Consider the following 20,401-nt stretch of genomic DNA (forward strand, 5'->3'; position numbering starts at 1 on the left):
TTCCCAATAATTAACAAACAAGCCATTAAGTCACTAAGCCAGGTGTCAGCTCCTTTTGCTAGACTGCTTGAACATCCTTGATGTAGATATTGCTTACATACTTAACTGACATTTTAAGTTTTGAAATAAAATACGTTAACTTTCAAGTTAAGATGAAAAGAAGAATTCTTGAAGGAGAGTTAGTGCAGCCTGTAAAGTTTTTTAAAACTTTGAGGACTTCCTTTAATTCAGTGAATGATGCTAATTTGAGGATTTAGAAGTTGGTACCTCTACTTTCTTCTCGCCTCATTTTTAAATCTCAGTAAACTTCCGAATTCCCTTGCGCGCAGCACTCCACTAAGGGGCCTTGGGATTGTGAGATTCAAGAGAAGGCGAGAACCGACATTGATATATTTTTGAGGGTCGGAGGCCTCAGATCCCTTGATCCCTCAGATCCCTTTTTTCCTATATTTTTCTTAGTCCAAATAAATTTTCCTTCTGTGCCTGAAACGTCTTTGCAATTGTGATTTACCGCGTTTCCTTTGCATTGCTTGCGATAGACCAAGTGGAAAAAATCTCTTCTTGAAACTTGTTCTAGTTTTTTTTTGACCTACCACCAAGATTCCAGACCACATATGGGCTTTTGTTTAGCCGCACCACAGTGGACAGCAACGGAACCCCGTCACTTTTTTATCCTGTTCCAGACAAGTTCCAGTGCGTTCCATGTGTTCCGGGTGGAACGCTTGGACCACTCTTCCGAGGTCGGTTGAGGTTGGTTCAGGGTGGTTGAACTAGCCTGAACCGCTACCATCGCGTTCCTTGGATAAAAGCAAGACCAATCCACACAGGTCAGTCATTCCCGAGGACGAATTTTCGTACTCTACTGCGCAGTGACGTAGTATTGAGTGCATACAATGTATTTCTTATGGGAGCACTCAATAGTACGTCACAATGAGTGCTGCGAGTTAGGGCCGGGCGGGGGAGTGGATTTCAAAAAAGCTGCGCAATGACTGACCTGTGTGGATTGGTCTTGGATAAAAGAAAGCCCTATAGGTGACAGAGGCTGAGGAATTGGTGCCACACAACCTTTAAAGAGCATGAGACACATACATATTCAACAGAGCAGTGTTGATAAATTGATAAGGGAGTTCTCCACTGATTGGCCAATGCAAAGCCTTTGGCCATGCACTACAATGTCACTCTATGCCTTTTTTGGGTTCGAACCGCGTTACTTTATCTACCTCCAGGTCCAACCTGATCCTTGGGTTTCGGTGGAATGCTTGGATTTTTTTTCCGGGGTGGGTCAAGAGCAGTTGGGTGCAATCCTAACCTCATCCAAACCATTTTGAAATGCACAGAACCCCGAGGACAATAGACCTAGTTCAGCCCATTAGCAAGATGATCTTCAGAATTTCCTGATGTGGCTATGGATTCCCCTAATCTGCTGTTTCACTTCTTTCCAAACGTTTCAATTTGCGATGCCCTGTTGCATAGCTCCTCCCTGACCTGCATAAGATCAATATTATCAGATCTGGAGAACAGGAGAGTGGGACGAACAGAGAGGAATTGGGAGAATCTGTTGGCAACGCGGACAGGCCTCACCCCCAATCAGCAGATATTGCCACACTCAACTTTCCTAATGGACTGACCTGGGTCTGTGGACCTGGACCTTGCAGAACCCGGTCCGTCATGTTCCATATCTAATAAAATCGCTGCTGATATGAAAAAATACCATGAGCACAGCTATAGCTGCAGGCAATGTCAGCTCAATGAAATAATGAGGCTCGATCGGTAAATTTAGCGGAGTTTGGTAGATATTGGTTATCACAATAGTAAGAGTCAAGAATACCTGGTTCATCCGGTGGTAATTGCATATTACGAAATTGGACATGTTGCTTTTCTCTCTTTTTTTTGGCCTCCACCCGACGACTCAAATCTTTGTCTGAGGCTGATCTCAGCGTGTGAGGGTGTTTGGATTTGCGATAAATGGCACTTCTGAAAGTCTGCGACATCTTAGACTCGTGACGCACCAGAGCAGTCAAATACAATTAATCCAAAAAATAAAGAAACAAACGAAAAAAACGCGCAAAAACAACGAAAGAAGTCAACGAATGAAGGCACCAACTGATTTTATCTGGGCATTAGCCAGCTGCTATACGCTTTAAGGTTCGATGTAGTAACGGAAAACGACTTTCCTCTTACCCAAAACGGCGGTTAATAAGAATGAAAGTATGGTGGTCGCATCATCTCGTACCCTCTTGACGTCACACGGCATGAAATCGTATTCGATACATCAACAGGTGAGATTGTAGCGATATCGATTAGTCCAAAACATGAACAAATACCCTCAAAAAAGTCAATTGAGTAGACGGAACGGGTTTTTAGCGGTATTTTGTATTAGATTTTTGCGCTATTCGTATGAGCACTAATTGGCCTAGTATAGTGCAATTGCTTCGAAATTTCTCACTTTCAGCGCTCCTTGCTGAAATCCAAAAATTCATGGAGGAAAAAAAAGGAGGTGTTTGCATTTCGGGCATCTTGGAATTTTTTTGATGATTTGATGACGTAGGTCGGTACAGCGACGTTTATCCTGTCGATTTTCTTGGAAATGGTGTAATTTAAGGAAAAAAGTCATTCTTTAAAAATTGCTTGAAATTATATAATGAGTTGATTTAAGTAAAAAAATCGGACATTATGGTCCGTTTACATATTTAGAATTCCGGATTTCGCTGGCCAGGTTGCATAGAGAAAAAAAATGAGGTGCAAGCATCTTGAGGTTTGTTTACCCTGTGACGTAGGTCGTCACAGCCTGGCCAGCGAAATCCAGAATTCGAAATATGAAAAACGGACCACAATGTCCGATTTTTTTACTTAAATCAACTCATAATATAATATCAAGCACTTTTTATCGAATGACTTTTTTCCTTAAATTACACCATTTCCAAGAAAATCGACAGAATGAAAACGTCGCTGTACCGACCTACGTCATCAAATCATCAAAAAAATCCATGATGCCCGAAATGCAAACACCTCCTTTTTTTTCTCCATGCCAAAAATTAGGTTTGAGGTTATGCTGTAATATTATCAGATTATCAGAGACAGTTATGAACCAAACGATACATCGACCCACTATCGAATGCGATCCATTGCAAAGCATGTACCCTCTGTGCGTCACAGCCTCTAATATGGCGGCTGAACTCGAAATTTGACCACTATCTTTATCCGCCTTGTTTGCTCAAATTATAATTCGAGTATAAAAGCCAACGCTGATTGGCTGGTTTGAATCAAAGCAATGTGAATTTGATTGGTTGTTGACTTTACCTTTTACAGAGGTGCGAAATTGCCAGACCGACGATGATTATGAAACGCCGCCGTTGCGGACCAAACCTTGAACCGCTTAAACTAGAGTCCCTTTATACTGAGAGTTAAGACAATGCGAATCCATTTCTAATTGGTTGCCATATTTTAGGCCTCCACTATGAAGGGCCGTTTGTAACTAAAGATACCAATGTTGGCAATATATAAGAAATGGTGTAGTATATGAAATATTCAAGATATATATGAAATTTTGAAATATATATACGAAATTGTCGCAATATACAAGAAATGTGTCAATATTTAGGAAATCGACTCCAAAATATGTGGCAAAAATCGTGCAATATACAGGGTGTCTCACGAAAAACGAGCCACCTTGAATATCTGCCGAACGCGTCGGAATTTCGAAAAACGGTAAAAGACGTGTTCGTTTATATCAAGGGGGACACCTTTTGGCGTATTCGACATTTTCCCAATCCGCGGGAGGGGCGCGGGGCGGGGGGTGCCCCACCCGTAAGTCGAAATTTTCAAATGGCACCCCTACTTTTTATTTCAGAAATCAATTTTACGCCAAAAAACAAGCTACCCTGTCCAAACCGAATGTAAATCGGACAATTTTTCAGTGATTGAGAGAGTTTGAAACATTTTTTTCATGCTTCTTTCAAAAATTTCCCACGCCCAATGGAATTGCTGTATCAAACCAAACTCTCCGCCAAAAAAATTCTTAAACATTGCACTTTCGATAAAAAAATAAAAAAAATCTGCTGCACCCGAAATCTGGAGCACGCGGAGCCCTTCTTTGCGACATTAAAATTCGTTATTATACCGAACATTTCCGAGGGGCGCTCATCGGAGGGAGTAGTAAGTTTTAGACAAGAATTATTAATCTTTTTTCTGAAGCATAAGAAACCGTGTCCATGAAGAAGCAGTTAAGTGGAAAAACAAATGGATTAGCTTTTTTTTGGGGGGGGGGGGGGGGGGGGTCAATGACTTGAGCCGGACCTTGATACTTCTGAGGACGCTATTTTTCCGCGGTGCGTTGTTTTTCTACTTAACTGCCTCTTCATGGACACGGTTTCTTATTCTTCAGAAAAAAGATTAATAATTCTTGTCTATAACTTACTACTCCCTCCGATGAGCGCCCCTCGGAAATGTTCGGTATAACGAATTTTAATGTCGTAAAGAAGGGCTCCACGTGCTCCAGATTTCGGGTGCAGCAGATTTTTTTTTATTTTTTTATCGAAAGTGCAATGTTTAAGAATTTTTTTGGCGGAGAGTTTGGTTTGATACAGCGATTCCATTGGGCGTGGGAAATTTTTGAAAGAAGCATGAAAAAAATGTTTCAAACTCTCTCAATCACTGAAAAATTGTCCGATTTACATTCGGTTTGGACAGGGTAGCTTGTTTTTTGGCGTAAAATTGATTTCTGAAATAAAAAAGTAGGGGTGCCATTTGAAAATTTCGACTTACGGGTGGGGCACCCACCGCCCCGCGCCCCTCCCGCGGATTGGGAAAATGTCGAATACGCCAAAAGGTGTCCCCCTTGATATAAACGAACACGTCTTTTACCGTTTTTCGAAATTCCGACGCGTTCGGCAGATATTCAAGGTGGCTCGTTTTTCGTGAGACACCCTGTATAAGAAATCGACTTCACAATATGTATGGCGAAATTCGTGCGATATACAGGGTAATCCCAGGGACCAGTTCTATAGGACCCTGGACTCCCGTAAGAGCCAATGTAAAAATTCGTGAGCAGGTACTAGTGCTGCTATCTCGCGTAGGACCCTCGCAACTCACTACTGTTATCAGTTGTTGGACTTCATTAGAGTCCCTTTATACCCAGATGAGTTAAGACAACTCGATTATCGGCTGACTCGCAGCCGGCCTTGGCTGGCCATGGAGGCCGAAACGAGTGCACCCAAACGAACGATATTGAGGGATAAGGATCAGGAATCCTGCGATGTCTGTCACACAAAAACAACAACATCAACAAATTGATCAATTAAAAAGAAAATGAGATTGGTTTGTGAATAATTTCTTAATCTATTTTCATTTTGGACCGATGGAAATAACAATTTACTCTCGATAAACCACAATTCGGTAATGTTTTCATTATTCTTGTTCACATTCGAGGTACCGCCATCTTGGTGCACTCGTTTCGGCCTCCATGAGCGAGAACCAATCAGAATTGGATTTTTTTGTAGGCCACTTTCAGGCCAACCAAAAGTGAGTTGTCTTAACTCTGGGTATAAAGGGACTCTAGACTTCATTAAAATCCGTAGGATCGCGTATAATACTGCAAAAAATCGAATTTTTCGTTTAACATGCATTCAAGGCGGGCCATCCGTGGGCGAAGGGGCGAAAGGGGTCGAAAAACGCCAAAAATGTACTTATTTTTCAAGAATTCAGCCGCCTTATGTGTTATTTTTCAATCTTCGGCTTAACCTCACTTTTGGAGCGGGCGATTGTAGAGTCCCTTTATACCCAGAGTTAAGACAACTCACTTTTGGTTGGGCTGAAAGTGGCTTAAAAAAAATCCAATTCTGATTGGTTCTCGCTCATGGAGGCCGAAACGAGTGCACCAAGATGGCGGTACCTCGAATGTAAACAAGAATGATGAAAATATTACCTAATTGTTGTTTATCAAGAGTAATTGTTATTTCCATCGGTCTAAAATGAAAATAGATTAAGAAATTATTCACAAACCAATCTAATTTTCGTTTTAATTGATCAATTTGTTGATGTTGTTGTTTTTGTGTGACAGACATCGCAGGATTCTAGAGTCCCTTTTTTTAGAGTACCTGTATAGGGAGAGTAGCGACAGATCGGTTCATGGAGGGCTTAGGGCCCAAAAGTGCAGCCACCCTTCTGAGCAACTTCTAACACACAAAATTTCACTGCCAGCCTACAGATTTCAATTCTAACCAAGATGGCTAAGAATGTACATAAAAGAGCGTTCTTTCGCAAAAATAAGTAAATTTATGCAAAAAGTAAACCAAATACATGCTTTCTAAACGACGGTTCGTAAAAATTGTATTTGTAAATCGCTCTGGACATTCGAAATTCATAGGTTGGCTGCCCTTTTGGGCCCTAACTTTATTCGCGGAGGCATCGGTGAAGGCCTGATGGACTTTCGGAGTTTCAGATCTGTCGCTACTCTCCCTATACAGGTACTCTAGTCCCATTATACCCAGAGTTAAGACAACTCGATTGTCAGCTGACTGGCAGCCGGCCTTGGCTGGCCATGGAGGCCGAAACGAGTGCACCCAAACGAACGATATTGAGGGATAAGGATCAGGAATCCTGCGATGTCTGTCACACTAGAGTCCCTTTATACTGAGAGTCAAGACAATGCGAATCCATTTCTGATTGGTTAACCGGATTTTAGGCCTTCACAGTGTCACAAACGGGAATAAAGATTACATTTTCACCAATTGCAAAGATTATAATCTGTAATGGACCGAGGAATTTCGGGTTCGACAAGGAACAAACGGAATGAAAGAAGGAACGGAGAAAGGAATTTAAGAATGAGCCGATCAAAGATTACGAAAAACGTTCAATTTCTGTAATCTTTATTCCCGTTTGTGACTCCATGAGGGGTGTTGTCTTGACTCTCAGTATAAAGGGACTCTATGTCACACGAAAACAACAACATCAACAAATTGATCAATTAAAAAGAAAATGAGATTGGTTTGTCAATAATTTCTTAATCTATTTTCATTTTGGACCGATGGCAATAACAATTTACTCTTGATAAACCACAATTAGGTAATATTTTCATTATTCTTGTTGACATTCGAGGTACCGCCATCTTGGTGCACTCGTTTCGGCCTCCATGAGCGAGAACCAATCAGAATTGGATTTTTTTTAGGCCACTTTCAGCCCAACCCTGGCCCAACCAAAAGTGAGTTGTCTTAACTCTGGGTATAAAGGGACTCTACAGGATTCCTGATCCTTATCCCTCAATATCGTTTGTTTGGGTGCACTCGTTTCGGCCTCCATGGCCAGCCAAGGCCGACTGCCAGTCAGCTGATAATCGAGTTGTCTTAACTCTGGGTATAAAGGGACTCTAGGCGATTGATGAGTCGAGGTTCGGGGGGAAGGATCCTCTGAGTTGACTAGGGTCCTACGCGAGAATGCGCTGCAATCACCCGCTCACAACAGAACGGCGTCCTATAGAACTCGGCCCTGGTAATCCATACGTCCTTTCCATCCACCTCTAAATTTTTACCTAATTGAGGCAAAGATTTGAAACTTGGGGGATGTTTAGGTTAAAGGGAGCTACTTTCTGGCCCCCTAAAATTTTCCGGGGAACCCTTAGGGAGGAGGGGGGATGGAAACCAATTATTTTTTCAATGGACTACTAGACAAGGTACGAATTCAAGCATTCTGATACATGTTTCTTAACCAGAATTGCACGTAGAACACAATTCTTACATAAAAAATTACTGAAACCAACTCCTAACGAAGATATTAACCTTTTCATTTCACATTGGTTATGCGGATTTTGAACTTCCCGCTCACAAGAAACTCATAGCTCTTCGTGAGTCAAAACGCGCACTACAACGGTTCCAGCAATCTTCTCAATCGAGTAATGTTCATATCCCACCATGTGTTGTTCAATAAGCAATTTGCTGTAGCTGAGCCAAAGCGTCAAGATTGAGGTTGCCAGATTTTTATATCGCAAAGACTGTCATAATAAACGTTTAGCGCGCGATGTGAATGACGTAGAGCATTGAGTTTTCATGAGCGGGTGGTTTGAATTTACGCATCCAGAATTATTGAATATCTTCGTAAGGAGTTGATTTCGGTAATTTTCGTTGTGCGTATCGTGTTTTACGTGAAATTTTGGTCAAGAAGCATGTATCAGAATGCTAAAATTCGTACCTTGTCTAGTGGTCCATTGAAAAGACCCTTTTTGTTGTACCTTGTTCGAAAGAGCATCAAAAAAGAAAACTTTTCGGGTAAACCAGCAAGTCAATATCTCAAACCGTTTCAAAATGGCGTTCGGTTAAAATTCAAGATGGCCGAAAATTGACACCGATTGTTTGTCAATGGATTTGCTCGAAAATCAGTATCTACGGGTAGTTTGTCAGGAGTAAAACGAATTTGAAGTTAGATTTCTAAAAAAAAAAAAAAAAAAAAAAAAAAAAATCGGTCTTTTTGGAATTTTTTTTTTCTTTAGAAATCTACCTTCAAATTTGTTGATCTCATGCCAAAATAACCCTAACTCCCAAGTTTCTGATTTTTCCGCCATTTTTGAAATTTGTTGTTTTTTTAGAAAATCTAACTTCAAATTCATTTTTCTCCTATCAATATACCCGTAGATAGATACCGATTTTCGCGCAAATCCATTGACAAACAATCGGTGTCAATTTCCGGCCATCTTGAATTTTAACCGAACGCCATTTTGAAACGGTTTGAGATATTGACTTCTGGTTCACCCGAAAAGTTTTTCTTTTTTGATGCTCTTTCGAACAAGGTACAACAAAAGGGGTCTTCTCAATTGAAAAAATAATTGGTTTCCATCCCCCCTCCCCCCTAAGGGCTCCCCGGAAAAGAGGTTGTTCCAAAAACGCCGATTTTGGCCCCCCCCCCCTGGATTTGGCCCAAACTTTGCTCAGATGTTGTACAAAGTGTCCCCGATGCTTGGGCAAAATTTCAGCCCCCTCGGATAATTAGGGGGGAGGGGGCAGGGGGGCAAAGTTGCAATTTTTTTAAAACTTTAAAAATCGATATCTCGCGAACGGTTTGAGTGTAAGTGTTGCGGTTTGCGCTAAAAAACGTTAAAAAATATTTTCTACAAGATTATAAATGCTGTTTGCACGGTTACGTAATTTATCTTGGTCATAAATCGATTTTTTCGATTTTGACGTTTCGACTTTTTTTAGTTTTTCGCCTCTCCTCTCTTTGGAATCGTTGCTACGTGAATGAAAACCTGTTGAGGTGATTCTCCATAAAATTCTGCATCTACTACACTTTGTTTGACCTTGGGGAAACGATTCGTTCGTGAGTTACAGCGATTTTTCTGCGCGTTACCGGTTACGCGCGGGCGGCATATCGGCGGCGCTCCATCCCGCGCGGACAAGGCAGAGGTTGTTTCACCGCTATAGAGCCTCATATTCATGCTGTAGGCTGTAATTATCGATATTTTCTCCTCCCCCACCCTTCCCCTCCAATAAATATTTTTTTTATACTTCGTTATACAGGGTATGCCAGACCACCCGTAACAGGTCTTTTTCTCGGTTGGTTTAGGTAGTACGAAGTGGGGGACTGCGGGGTTGAACAGGGAATTGACCCCAAGGAATCCGAATTTCACGGCCCCGAAACCCCCCTAGCCACCCTCGGGGGGTAAAAGGGGGAGGCACAATGTCTCCCGACTTTTGGGATCGTGACCCCCTCTTTACCTCCCAAGGGGGGCATGGGGGGTTTCGGGGCCGTGAAATTCGGATTCCTTGGGGTCAATTCCCTGTTCAACCCCGCAGTCCCCCACTTCGTACTACCTAAACCAACCGAGAAAAAGACCTGTTACGGGTGGTCTGGCATACCCTGTATAACGAAGTATAAAAAAAATATTTATTGGAGGGGAAGGGTGGGGGAGGAGAAAATATCGATAATTACAGCCTACAGCATGAATATGAGGCTCTATAGCGGTGAAACAACCTCTGCCTTGTCCGCGCGGGATGGAGCGCCGCCGATATGCCGCCCGCGCGTAACCGGTAACGCGCAGAAAAATCGCTGTAACTCACGAACGAATCGTTTCCCCAAGGTCAAACAAAGTGTATTAGATGCAGAATTTTATGGAGAATCACCTCAACAGGTTTTCATTCACGTAGCAACGATTCCAAAGAGAGGAGAGGCGAAAAACTAAAAAAAGTCGAAACGTCAAAATCGAAAAAATCGATTTATGACCGCGATAAATTACGCAACCGTGCAAACAGCATTTATAATCTTGTAGAAAATATTTTTTAACGTTTTTTAGCGCAAACCGCAACACTTACACTCAAACCGTACGCGAGATATCGATTTTTAAAGTTTTAAAAAAATTGCAACTTTGCCCCCCTGCCCCCTCCCCCCTAATTATCCGAGGGGGCTGAAATTTTGCCCAAGCATCGGGGACACTTAGTACAACATCTGAGCAAAGTTTGGGCCAAATCCAGGGGGGGGGCCAAAATCGGCGTTTTTGGAACAACCTCTTTTAGGGGGCCAGAAAGTAAGTAAGTAAGTAAGTAAGTAAGGCCGGGCTGGCCGGCGAGGCGCCCTCAAGGGGCCAAGGCAACTGGCAACTGCCGTCGTGCACCCCGAAGTTGGACCGTACTCCTTAACTTATCTTCGTACTATTGACACATTGAGTATCAATTATATTCCCGCAAGGCTCAGCGGCCGTCTGATAGCCAACGGAAGGTCTTATCAAAGACTGTGGCAGACGCTGCAGAGCACGGACTTTCGGAGCACGGCCATGCCTCCACCGAGTTGGACTGTGTTGTTGCAATCTACACTGATAGGTAGCGCTGGCAGTCGCGCACACTACGAGTGATAACCGATTTTTCACAACCCAGTCGAACAGTGCAGACGGATTACTTACTGGGTGACTATGTCCCTCCCGCACCCTGTAACCTCGAAGGGTCAGGGTATTGGAGTGGCATAGTCATCCACAGTCACGATGACTGATATTTGAGTGTCCTCAAATATCAGTCACCTCCGGGGATTGAACCCGGGACCTCAGTGCTGGCAGCGAACTGCCTTAACCACTACACCACTGAGGCTGACGGGCCAGAAAGTAGCTCCCTTTAACTTAAGAACATCCCCCAAGTTTCAAATCTTTGCCTCAATTAGGTAAAATTTAGAGGTGATGGAAAGGACTTATGGATTACCCTGTATATCGCACGAATTTCGCCATATATATTGTGAAGTCGATTTCTTATATATTGCACGATTTTCGCCATATATTTTGGAGTCGATTTTCTAAATATTGACACATTTCTTATATATTGCGACAGTTTCGTACATATATTTCAAAATTTCATATATATTTTGAATATTTCATATGTTACATCATTTCTTATGTATTGCCAACATTCGTATCTTTAGTTAGGCCTTGTCTCGACGGCGCAACTGGTGAGGGAATCAGGTGCAACTGTTACGAGTTTGTTGCAACAACCGAAGTTCCCTGTCTCGACGCACAAGCATGTGTTCCTGGAACTTTTAGGCGGGAATATTTGAACAACATTAATATTTTTAGGTTAAACGATGTCAATTGAGGTAACTGAACTGATAATTATGAACGGGAGGTGAATATTTTGCGTTATTTCGACCAGGTATATATAAAACAAAAAACAATAACATAACACAGATTTGGATAAAAAGAAAATATATTCGATAAAATTTTATTTTCTTGCTGTAGTGATATGCTACAAACGAAAATATAAAATTAATACTGAAATGTATACAAATATTTCGAAGTGATAACCGCTCCGGAATAAAACACCCGTAATAAACTCCAGCTTCACGTGTAACCAGCGTTTATCAATCCAAAATACTAAGAAGGTAAACAACTGTTGAGGTTCCAGGTTTCTGACCTTGAAAGTTTCTCTTATAAATGTGAAACATTTTTGAGACACTTCCTTCCTTCAACAGTTGCGCCAGCTTCCCTCAACAGTTGCGCCGTCGAGACAAGGCCTTACAAACGGCCCTTCATACCCTCCACAGTAGTGTCACAAACGGGAATAAAGATTACATTTTCCCCAATTGCAAAGAGTATAATCTGGAATGGACCGAGGAATGAGAGTCAAGACAATTCGGCTCATGGATGTCACAAACGGGAATAAAGATTACAGAAATTGAACGTTTTTTGTAATCTTTGATCGGCCCATTCTCAAATGCCTTTCTCCGTTCCTCCTCTCATTCCGTTTGTTCCTTGCCGAACCCGTAATTCCCTGGTCCATTCCATATTATAATCTTTGCAATTGGTGAAAATGTAATCTTTATTCCCGTTTGTGGCACTGTGGAGGCTTAAAATACGGGAACCAATCAGAAATGGATTCAAATTGTCTTGACTCTTAGTATAAAGGGACTCTACCTAAAACGCGCGCGCAACACAGGGAAATACACGCGCGACACAGTAAATGTCCGCTGCACTGTTGCCAAGACTATGCTTTTTTTTTTTTTTGTACAAGAGTTATAATATGTACAGAATGTTTTTAGATGTAAAGTTACATCTTTAAAAAAACTTAGATTTAACTTATAAGATAAACTTATACTATGTCACACACATTTTAATTTATATAAAAAGAGAAACACCCTCTGAAAAATGAGGAGGGAAAAAATAGAGTCCCTTTATATTGAGAGTCAAGACATTAATGTGAATCCATTTCTGAATGGTTCCCGTGAAAAAATAGAGTCCCTTTATATTGAGAGTCAAGACAATGTGAATTCATTTCTGATTGGTTCCTGTATTTTAGGCCTTCACAGTGTCACAAACGGGAATAAAGAGTACATTTTCACCAATTGCAAAGATTATAATATGGAATGGACCAGGGAATTCCGGGTTCGGCAAGGAACAAACGGAATGAGAGAAGGAACGGAGAAAGGAATTTAAGAATGGGTCGATCAAAGATTACGAAGAACGTTCAATTTCTGTAATCTTTATTCCCGTTTGTGACTCCATGAGGGGTGTTGTCTTGACTCTCAGTATAAAGGGACTCTAGGAAAAAATAAAACAATTTTGCTTCGAAGTAAAAATGTCTTTTTGTTTCAACTAGTTTTAACTTGGAATGCGGATGACCGAACCCGGTCAAAATAAAAAACCCAAGAACCTCTGATTGCGTTAGAAAAGCACAAGGAGGCCCATCAGTTTAAAGGAAAGATAATTTTGAGAACCCTTGAATTCCAAGCTCGTGGGGTTTGCGACGTTTTAATCAGCGGGTGCATTGGTCCGTTTCCAGAAGTGCAAGCGCTTCTGGGTTGGGATGGCTATGCAGCCTAATTTCGTACGAGTTATACATTTTTGTTAATACATTTATGTAGTTCTCTACAGAATCAATGTTGAGGTCGGCGCGAATATCTGCGTTCCTCTAATACCATCTAGCTTTTGAAATGCTTCGTAATATTTTCATCTGTATGACTTCTATCTTTTTTAAATTTGACTTGGCTACACAGCCCATAACTGGCAGCCATAACTCCAAACCGGCCTCAACATTGACTTGTAGAGGAGCAGTTTGGTTTCTAGAGATAACTTGGATTTGCGGCCAGTCAGCCATTGCATATTATGAAATTTAAGTATTTATGGAGATGTTGCATGTGTGCGGGATTTGCGATTTGACTGTTGTTTCATAATTAACAGTTCGCGAGAAACACGATGGTGCCACTGGTTTTTTCTGAAATCAACTCCCGAGTTCAAAAAAAGCTCTCAAAGTGAGGCCAAAATAGAGGGGATATCCCGTATGGAACTATGGAACGCCGTTTGTGTCCAAACCTCACCTCGAGAGAACACACAGGAAAATGTCAAGAACACGGTGCAAATCCCGAGACTACAGCCGAAACTGTCCAAGAACACAACGAAGCTTCTGAGAAAACAGTGAAAGCTCCGAGAAAACACCATACAGGGTATTCCAAAAGTCCAGCCCCCCCCCCCCTCTAACTTTTGAACGGTACGAGATAGAGAAATGCAACTTTGGGAATGTTCATATCTCAAAGGGGACCATCTTTTCGGGGGGGGGGGGGGGGGGGTAACATTTTGGTCTTCCTTCAGGAGGGGGTCGGGGGGCTCCGATTTTTTTTTTGTCAAATGGCAACCCCTATTTTGTGATATCTCATTCAATAAAAGAACATAAAAAACTAAGAATTTTGGCGCAAACCGCGGATCAATATATTGATTTTTAACCGTGTTATGATAGGTCAAAGGTCAAATTTGACCTTTTTTTAAAAAATCATAACTCCGGTTCAAATTATCGTAAAGAAAAAAATGAAACGGGAAAAGGACCCTACAACAAAACGGCCAAATCGGCCTAAACACGGAATCGTACGATTTTCTCAGGGATGATAGAGGGTCTTCCCAGACACTCAAAACTGGTCATATTTTTTGCCTAACCCCCAGGGAAAAGGGGGGGATGGGGGTCAAAGTCAAAGCCTTTAAATTAGCATAACTTCTCTACGGTTTGTCGTAGAAAGATGATCTTGGTGTCAAAATTTCCAAAAATATGAGAGCTTTCAGAATATATGTATGAAATTAATAAAATTTTAAAATTTGACCCACTTTTGGGGCATTTTACAAGGCCCCCCTTTCGTAAATTTTCGTTTTTTGAGATTTTCGATTGTTCGGTTCGCACGAATCAAAACAAAAACAATTTCAAATGAAAGTAGAGCGTTTAAGCTTTAAAACAAGCTCAAGATAATCTTGGGGAAAGGATTAGAAGCGGAGTTATGAGTCTTCAAAGTTGACGCGGCGCGCGGGAACCTTGTATGTTCCGAGTCTCAAGGTCACCTGCGCGCCCCGGATTGCCTGCAGGTTGCAAGTTTCTATATTTTTATTCTTCTGTAGGTCATTTTTAATGTAAATCATTCAATGAAGATAGAATAATCGAATTTTTTTAATTTTGCAGGAGGAGCGAGAGGGGGCTTAGAGTATCAACCATTATGTCCATCATACCTCATTAAACATTTGTAGACGATGACGATTCTGCTCTTATAATTTAGAAGAAACCATGGACCCTCAGTTCAAATATACATATGCTCCATACAGAACTGAACCATTTAGAAATTATAACCCATTGATGCCAAATTTTGGGGTACCCCTAATTTTAAAATTTTTTAATTGAGCTATAAGCTACAGCGCTTGACGGAACTCACTTGGTAAAGCCAAATAGTTTCTTGTAGAAGCAGACGCGCTTTGAGCTTCAAAACAAGTCTCAGTTATGCTTGAGGGGGCTATTTGAAACGCAGTTAAAATTTTTTGACGTCAATGTGGTGTACCTCGCCGAAGGCCCATTGTGTAAAATTAAAAAATTCTGATTCAACTATCTTCATTGAATGATTTACATTAAAAATGACCTACAGAAGCATAAAAACACAAAAACTTGCAACCTGTAGGCAATCCGGGGCGCGCAGGTGACCTGAGACTCGGAACATACAAGGTTCCCGCGCGCCGCGTCAACTTTGAAGACTTATAACTCCGCTTCTAATCGTTTCCCCAAGATCATCTTGAGTTTGTTTTAAAGCTTAAACGCTCTACTTTCATTTGAAATTGTTTTTGTTTTGATTCGTGCGAACCGAACAATCGAAAATCTCAAAAAACGAAAATTTACGAAAGGGGGGCCTTGTAAAATGCCCCAAAAGTGGGTCAAATTTTAAAATTTTATTAATTTCATACATATATTCTGAAAGCTCTCATATTTTTGGAAATTTTGACACCAAGATCATCTTTCTACGACAAACCGTTGAGAAGTTATGCTAATTTAAAGGCTTTGACTTTGACCCCCATCCCCCCCTTTTCCCTGGGGGTTAGGCAAAAAATATGACCAGTTTTGAGTGTCTGGGAAGACCCTCTATCATCCCTGAGAAAATCGTACGATTCCGTGTTTAGGCCGATTTGGCCGTTTTGTTGTAGGGTCCTTTACCAAAGTGTGTTCGCTTTTAAGTAAAAATTGCAGTAAACTTCGAACTAATTTTAAGGGGGGGAGGGTCGGACCCCCAAATACGTCAATTCAAAGGTCACTCAATTTCCCCGCGAAATAAGCCAATTCCCCCTAGATTTGCCTCCACATAATTTTAGTAGGGTCAAAATCAGTTCAACATTACGTTGGCAAGCCCCCAAATTTCGGGAAAAGTTCAAAAAAACGAAATTTCAACGGTCGACTTTATTCACCTGAAATTTCGTTTTTTTGAACTTTCCCCAAAATTTGGGGGCTTGCCAACGTAATGTTGAACTAATTTTGACCCTACTAAAATTATGTGGAGGCAAATCTAGGGGGAATTGGCTTATTTCGCGGGGAAATTGAGTGACCTTTGAATTGACGTATTTGAGGGTCCGACCCCCCCCCCCCCCTTAAAATTAGTTCGAAGTTTACTGCAATTTTTACTTAAAAGCGGACACACTTAGGTAAATTTTCCCGTTTCATTTTTTTCTTTGCGACAATTTGAACTGGAGTTATAATCTTTGGAAAAAAAGGTCAAATTTGGCCTTTGACCTATCATAATACGGTCAAAAATCAAGATATTGATCCGCGGTTTGCGCTAAAATTCTTAGTTTTCTATGCTCTTTTGAATGAGGTATCACAAGATAGGGGTGGCCATTTGACAAAAAAAATCGAGGCCCCCCGACCCCCTCCTGAAGGAAGACCAAAATGTTAACACCCCCCCCCCCCCCCCCCCGAAAAGATGGTCCCCTTTGAGTTATGAACATTCCCAAAGTTTCATTTTTCTATCTCGTACCGTTCAAAAGTTAGTGAGGGGGGGGGGGCTGGACTTTGGGAACACCCTGTATGGTGTTTTCTCAGAGCTTTGACTGTTTTCTCAGAGCTTTGACTGATTTCTCAGAAGCTTCGTTGTGTTATCGGACAGTTTCGGCTGTGTTCTCGGGAGTTGCACCGTGTTCTCACTCTATGGTGTACTCGCCATTTTCCTGTATGTCTCTCGAGGTTTTAGGTTTGGACACAAAAACGGCGTTCCATAGCCATACCTTGTCTCTGGCCATACCCAGAGACAATTCCGTTTATTATAATCTTTGCAATCGGTGAAAATGTAATCTTTATTCCCGTATTCCTGTTTGTGACACTGTGAAAGCCTAAAACACGGGAACCAATCAGAAATGGATTCACAATATTCACATTGTCTTGACTCTCAATTTTAAAGGGCTCCAAGGGCTCTAGGGTACTCTATCTTCTCCATCCATGTGCGCAAAATAAAAATAGATTGTGGACTTGTGGAGGTTCGTAAGGCCGGACAGACCAAGCAATGAGTTGATACGATGAAGAAATTGTATTCTTCTACTGTGGAAACAAGCAATAATGACAATTGTGACCATACGAGAAAACTATACAAGTAAGTGTTTTCAAGGTCCCTATTTTTATCCTACGATAGAAAATGGATGTTGTAATCCATTATGGGTATCCTGAAAGGCTTGTCACTGACCCTTATTAAAGCGAGCCAATCATTTCATCCAAATTTATAGGTCCTCATAGAACAAATCTCTAGTTTTCTGGCGTACTGAATTTTATTGAATTATCGTCCTCATTTTCTGAGTTACTCCAAATTTTAGGCATCAAGTTTCTGTGACCCTTGTAGGTGTATTATTCTTTGATTGCGGAAAGAGTGAAAATGACGTAATATGTAAAGGACCCTGCACCCTCCTCCCGGGAGTGTGTGCCCTGTTCGATTTCTTATTTTTTAAATTCGTCTATGGATGTTGATCGAAAGTCTTATGCGCCAACTTTCTACAAAGCACCGTTTTTGCATAATCTGCAATTGAAGTGTCAATAATTTTAAGGACTGGACAACTGATATCACAACACTGTCTGGTTAGAACAATAGAGTGGGAGAAAGAAAAATAGCTGATTTTAATGGTGGACAGTTAACGCGTGTGGAATCCAAGATAAGACTGTCGCTCTGCTGCTGATCCGTTTTCCTGTTGACGTAATTTACACGCACCCAAAGTCCCCAACCGTACTCGATGTGCTGAAATGAGGGGTCTCTGTAACTCTTCATCGCCCAACTACCATCATTTATGCAACTAATTATCGATCCTATTAATTTAATTATATATTTACACTTTCCCTGCAGACCGAGCGAAAACGGTGGCTTGTTGAAAGTTGACGCAATGATAACTTTTGATCAGCATCCATAGACGAGATTGAAGCAAGAAAAAAATAGGAAATTGAACAGGGCACACACTCCTTGTGGGCACCTTGGCATGATCCTCTATATAAACAAGCTTACAACAGCTCTTACCAACTAAGATCAAGATCATTCTGCTCAATTTTACCTTTTCGTTCATTCCACCTAATATTCCAGTCTGGCGTTGCTAGATTGTGGGATAATGTGAGTACTTTACATAGATTTGAAAGGGGATTAGTGCTGGGTAAGCAGCATATCTGGCAACAGTAGAGTCTGGAAAGGACGAGAGGCCTCCTTCCTGGGAAAACCCATGATTCTTCCGGAAATGTCATTAAAACTAATTAAGTAGTACCGTTTGAAGCATCAAATGTATTAGATCGAAAGCTATTTTAAAGTAATAATTGTAAGTGGACACAGATGTTACAAAATGGAAAACATGAAAAGAAGAAGAGACGAGTATTGAACATGAACAGTTCTGTTTTTCTAATTTCATACTTTCAGCTCAGATATTTTAGAAAATCTTTAGTAGATATTCATTGTTTTCTCTTTCAAGCAAATATTTTATTCTACGTAAGGCAGTGCTTCACCCTCTCCTTCCATTATCCCCTTCCGTATGGCGCCTCTTTACTTCCCCCCTCCCCCGAATGCCTCACTTGATATATCGACTTAATATTTGGGGGTGCCTCCGTTTATAAAAAAAGAAAGGGGACCCCTCTGAAGATTCGTCTATAATCAGTGCTCCTTGCCGCTTCCATTTGATATTTTCTGAAAAATTGGCGCTAAGCACCAATTCTAATCTACGTCAGGTTTGCTTAACTCTTTCCTCCCCTTAATCAGGAAATTTCAAGGAAGCCTTGATCCCCTTCTTGTCTCACCTCTTTTCCAAAAAAAAAAAAAAAAAATATAATTACCTATGCAATCAGAGAGAATGAAAGAAGAACATCAGAGAAATTTGTATGGAATGAAACTATAAGGAAAAAACACAAGTGGGCTAACAGCGATTCGGAACTCGAACTATACTATTTTTGAGCAGTTTTTAGATCCCTACGTCACCGATAATCTTGTTCAGAAGTAAAGACGAACTATTGCTATTTCAGTGAGTCAAATCGTGGAAGGAGATCCACGTTTGTCACTTTCCTCCACCCGATGAGACTGCTGTCCCATTCAAATGCGATTTTGAAGAAATGATCGATACCCATCATTGCTTCATCTCCACATATTTATTAATGTTCAAATGATGGGACGTGCCGGTGACAAAATCATTTGTATCTGGGGAGTCTCCAAAATGTAAATATCGTAGTGATCAAATGTCCAACTACTTGTAAATGGTTCGCGGAGCGAACTGAATGTCACTCGCGTAGCGAGTGACTGGGGGTCCAGGGGGCGCAGCCCTTCGACTAGCCATGACGGTCATACAGGGTGTTCCAAAAGTCCCGCTCCCCCCCCCCCTCTAACTTTTGAACGGTGGCTTGGAGATAGAAAAACGAAACTTTGGGAATGTTTCTGTCTCAAAGAGGACCATTTTTAGGGGGGTCAAAATTGTTGCCCCTCCTTAAGGGGGGCGGGGGGCCCCCAACTTTTTTTTTTTTCAAATGGTAGCCCCTATCATGTGTGGAAAGAACATTAAAAACTAAGAATTTTGGCTTCACTTGGTATGTTCTCCATGGCTCAGTCAATCATTTTCTTATTAGTCGCTATGTCGAGCCTCTTAGCGTGAAGCTGGTGTAGGGGATTCTTACTTTTACTATTTACCCACCCAACTCTCTAAAAACCTTAAAAAAATTCTATTGTACATTCTTATTCTTTCAAATCCTTCTTAGCTTTAATATAACCTCCTCTGTCTATAGATGACTGCAGATTCCTATCAAAATAATACAAAGGAATAGAAGCCACAAAACTCAAAAAAAAAAGAAAAAAAAAAAAAAGAAAAGAATTTTGGCGCAAACCGCAGATCAATATCTTTATAGGCAGCCTAGAGGCAGCTTTATATAGAGTAATATTACTCTTATATTTTGCTATTATTATTGAATTGTATTATTTACTAGCAACCCTTGCGTGCTTTGCACGTAGCAGTCTGTGCAGACTGAATGTTGGGAACAATCTCCACAAAATCCCAGCGAAGCTAAATTACATTAACTTGAGCCCTCATTTATCCCTGTTCCCTTCAAAGGATGAGGGTGTTCTGATTTTTGATAGGAAATATACTCTTAAAATTCTGATTTTAAGAGTATATTTCCGATCACAATTTTGAAGTCTATCAAAATCAGAACATCCTTAT

At 41.1% G+C, this 20,401-nt stretch overlaps 2 protein-coding genes across 3 annotated transcripts in view; one reads left to right on the forward strand and one right to left on the reverse strand.

Annotated features, from left to right (window-relative positions):
- Positions 1 to 2,197, reverse strand: part of mars (guanylate kinase-associated family member mars) — a 42,457-nt gene extending 40,260 nt beyond the window's left edge. For both annotated transcript variants that reach the window (XM_019049848.2, XM_072296510.1), the window contains exon 1: positions 1,829 to 2,197. In XM_019049848.2, coding sequence (XP_018905393.1) covers positions 1,829 to 1,991 — 163 coding nt within the window. In that variant the 5' untranslated portion in view covers positions 1,992 to 2,197. The remainder of the gene's footprint in view (positions 1 to 1,828) is intronic.
- Positions 2,198 to 17,015: 14,818 nt separating this feature from the next.
- Smg5 (Smg5 nonsense mediated mRNA decay factor) overlaps positions 17,016 to 20,401 on the forward strand; it is a 68,293-nt gene continuing 64,907 nt past the window's right edge. Inside the window, 1 exon segment of the mRNA XM_072296511.1 lies at positions 17,016 to 17,331. Coding sequence (XP_072152612.1) covers positions 17,258 to 17,331 — 74 coding nt within the window. The 5' untranslated portion in view covers positions 17,016 to 17,257.

Source organism: Bemisia tabaci, chromosome 2, assembly GCF_918797505.1.
Source record: "Bemisia tabaci chromosome 2, PGI_BMITA_v3".
Classification (NCBI taxonomy): Eukaryota; Metazoa; Arthropoda; class Insecta; order Hemiptera; family Aleyrodidae; genus Bemisia; species Bemisia tabaci.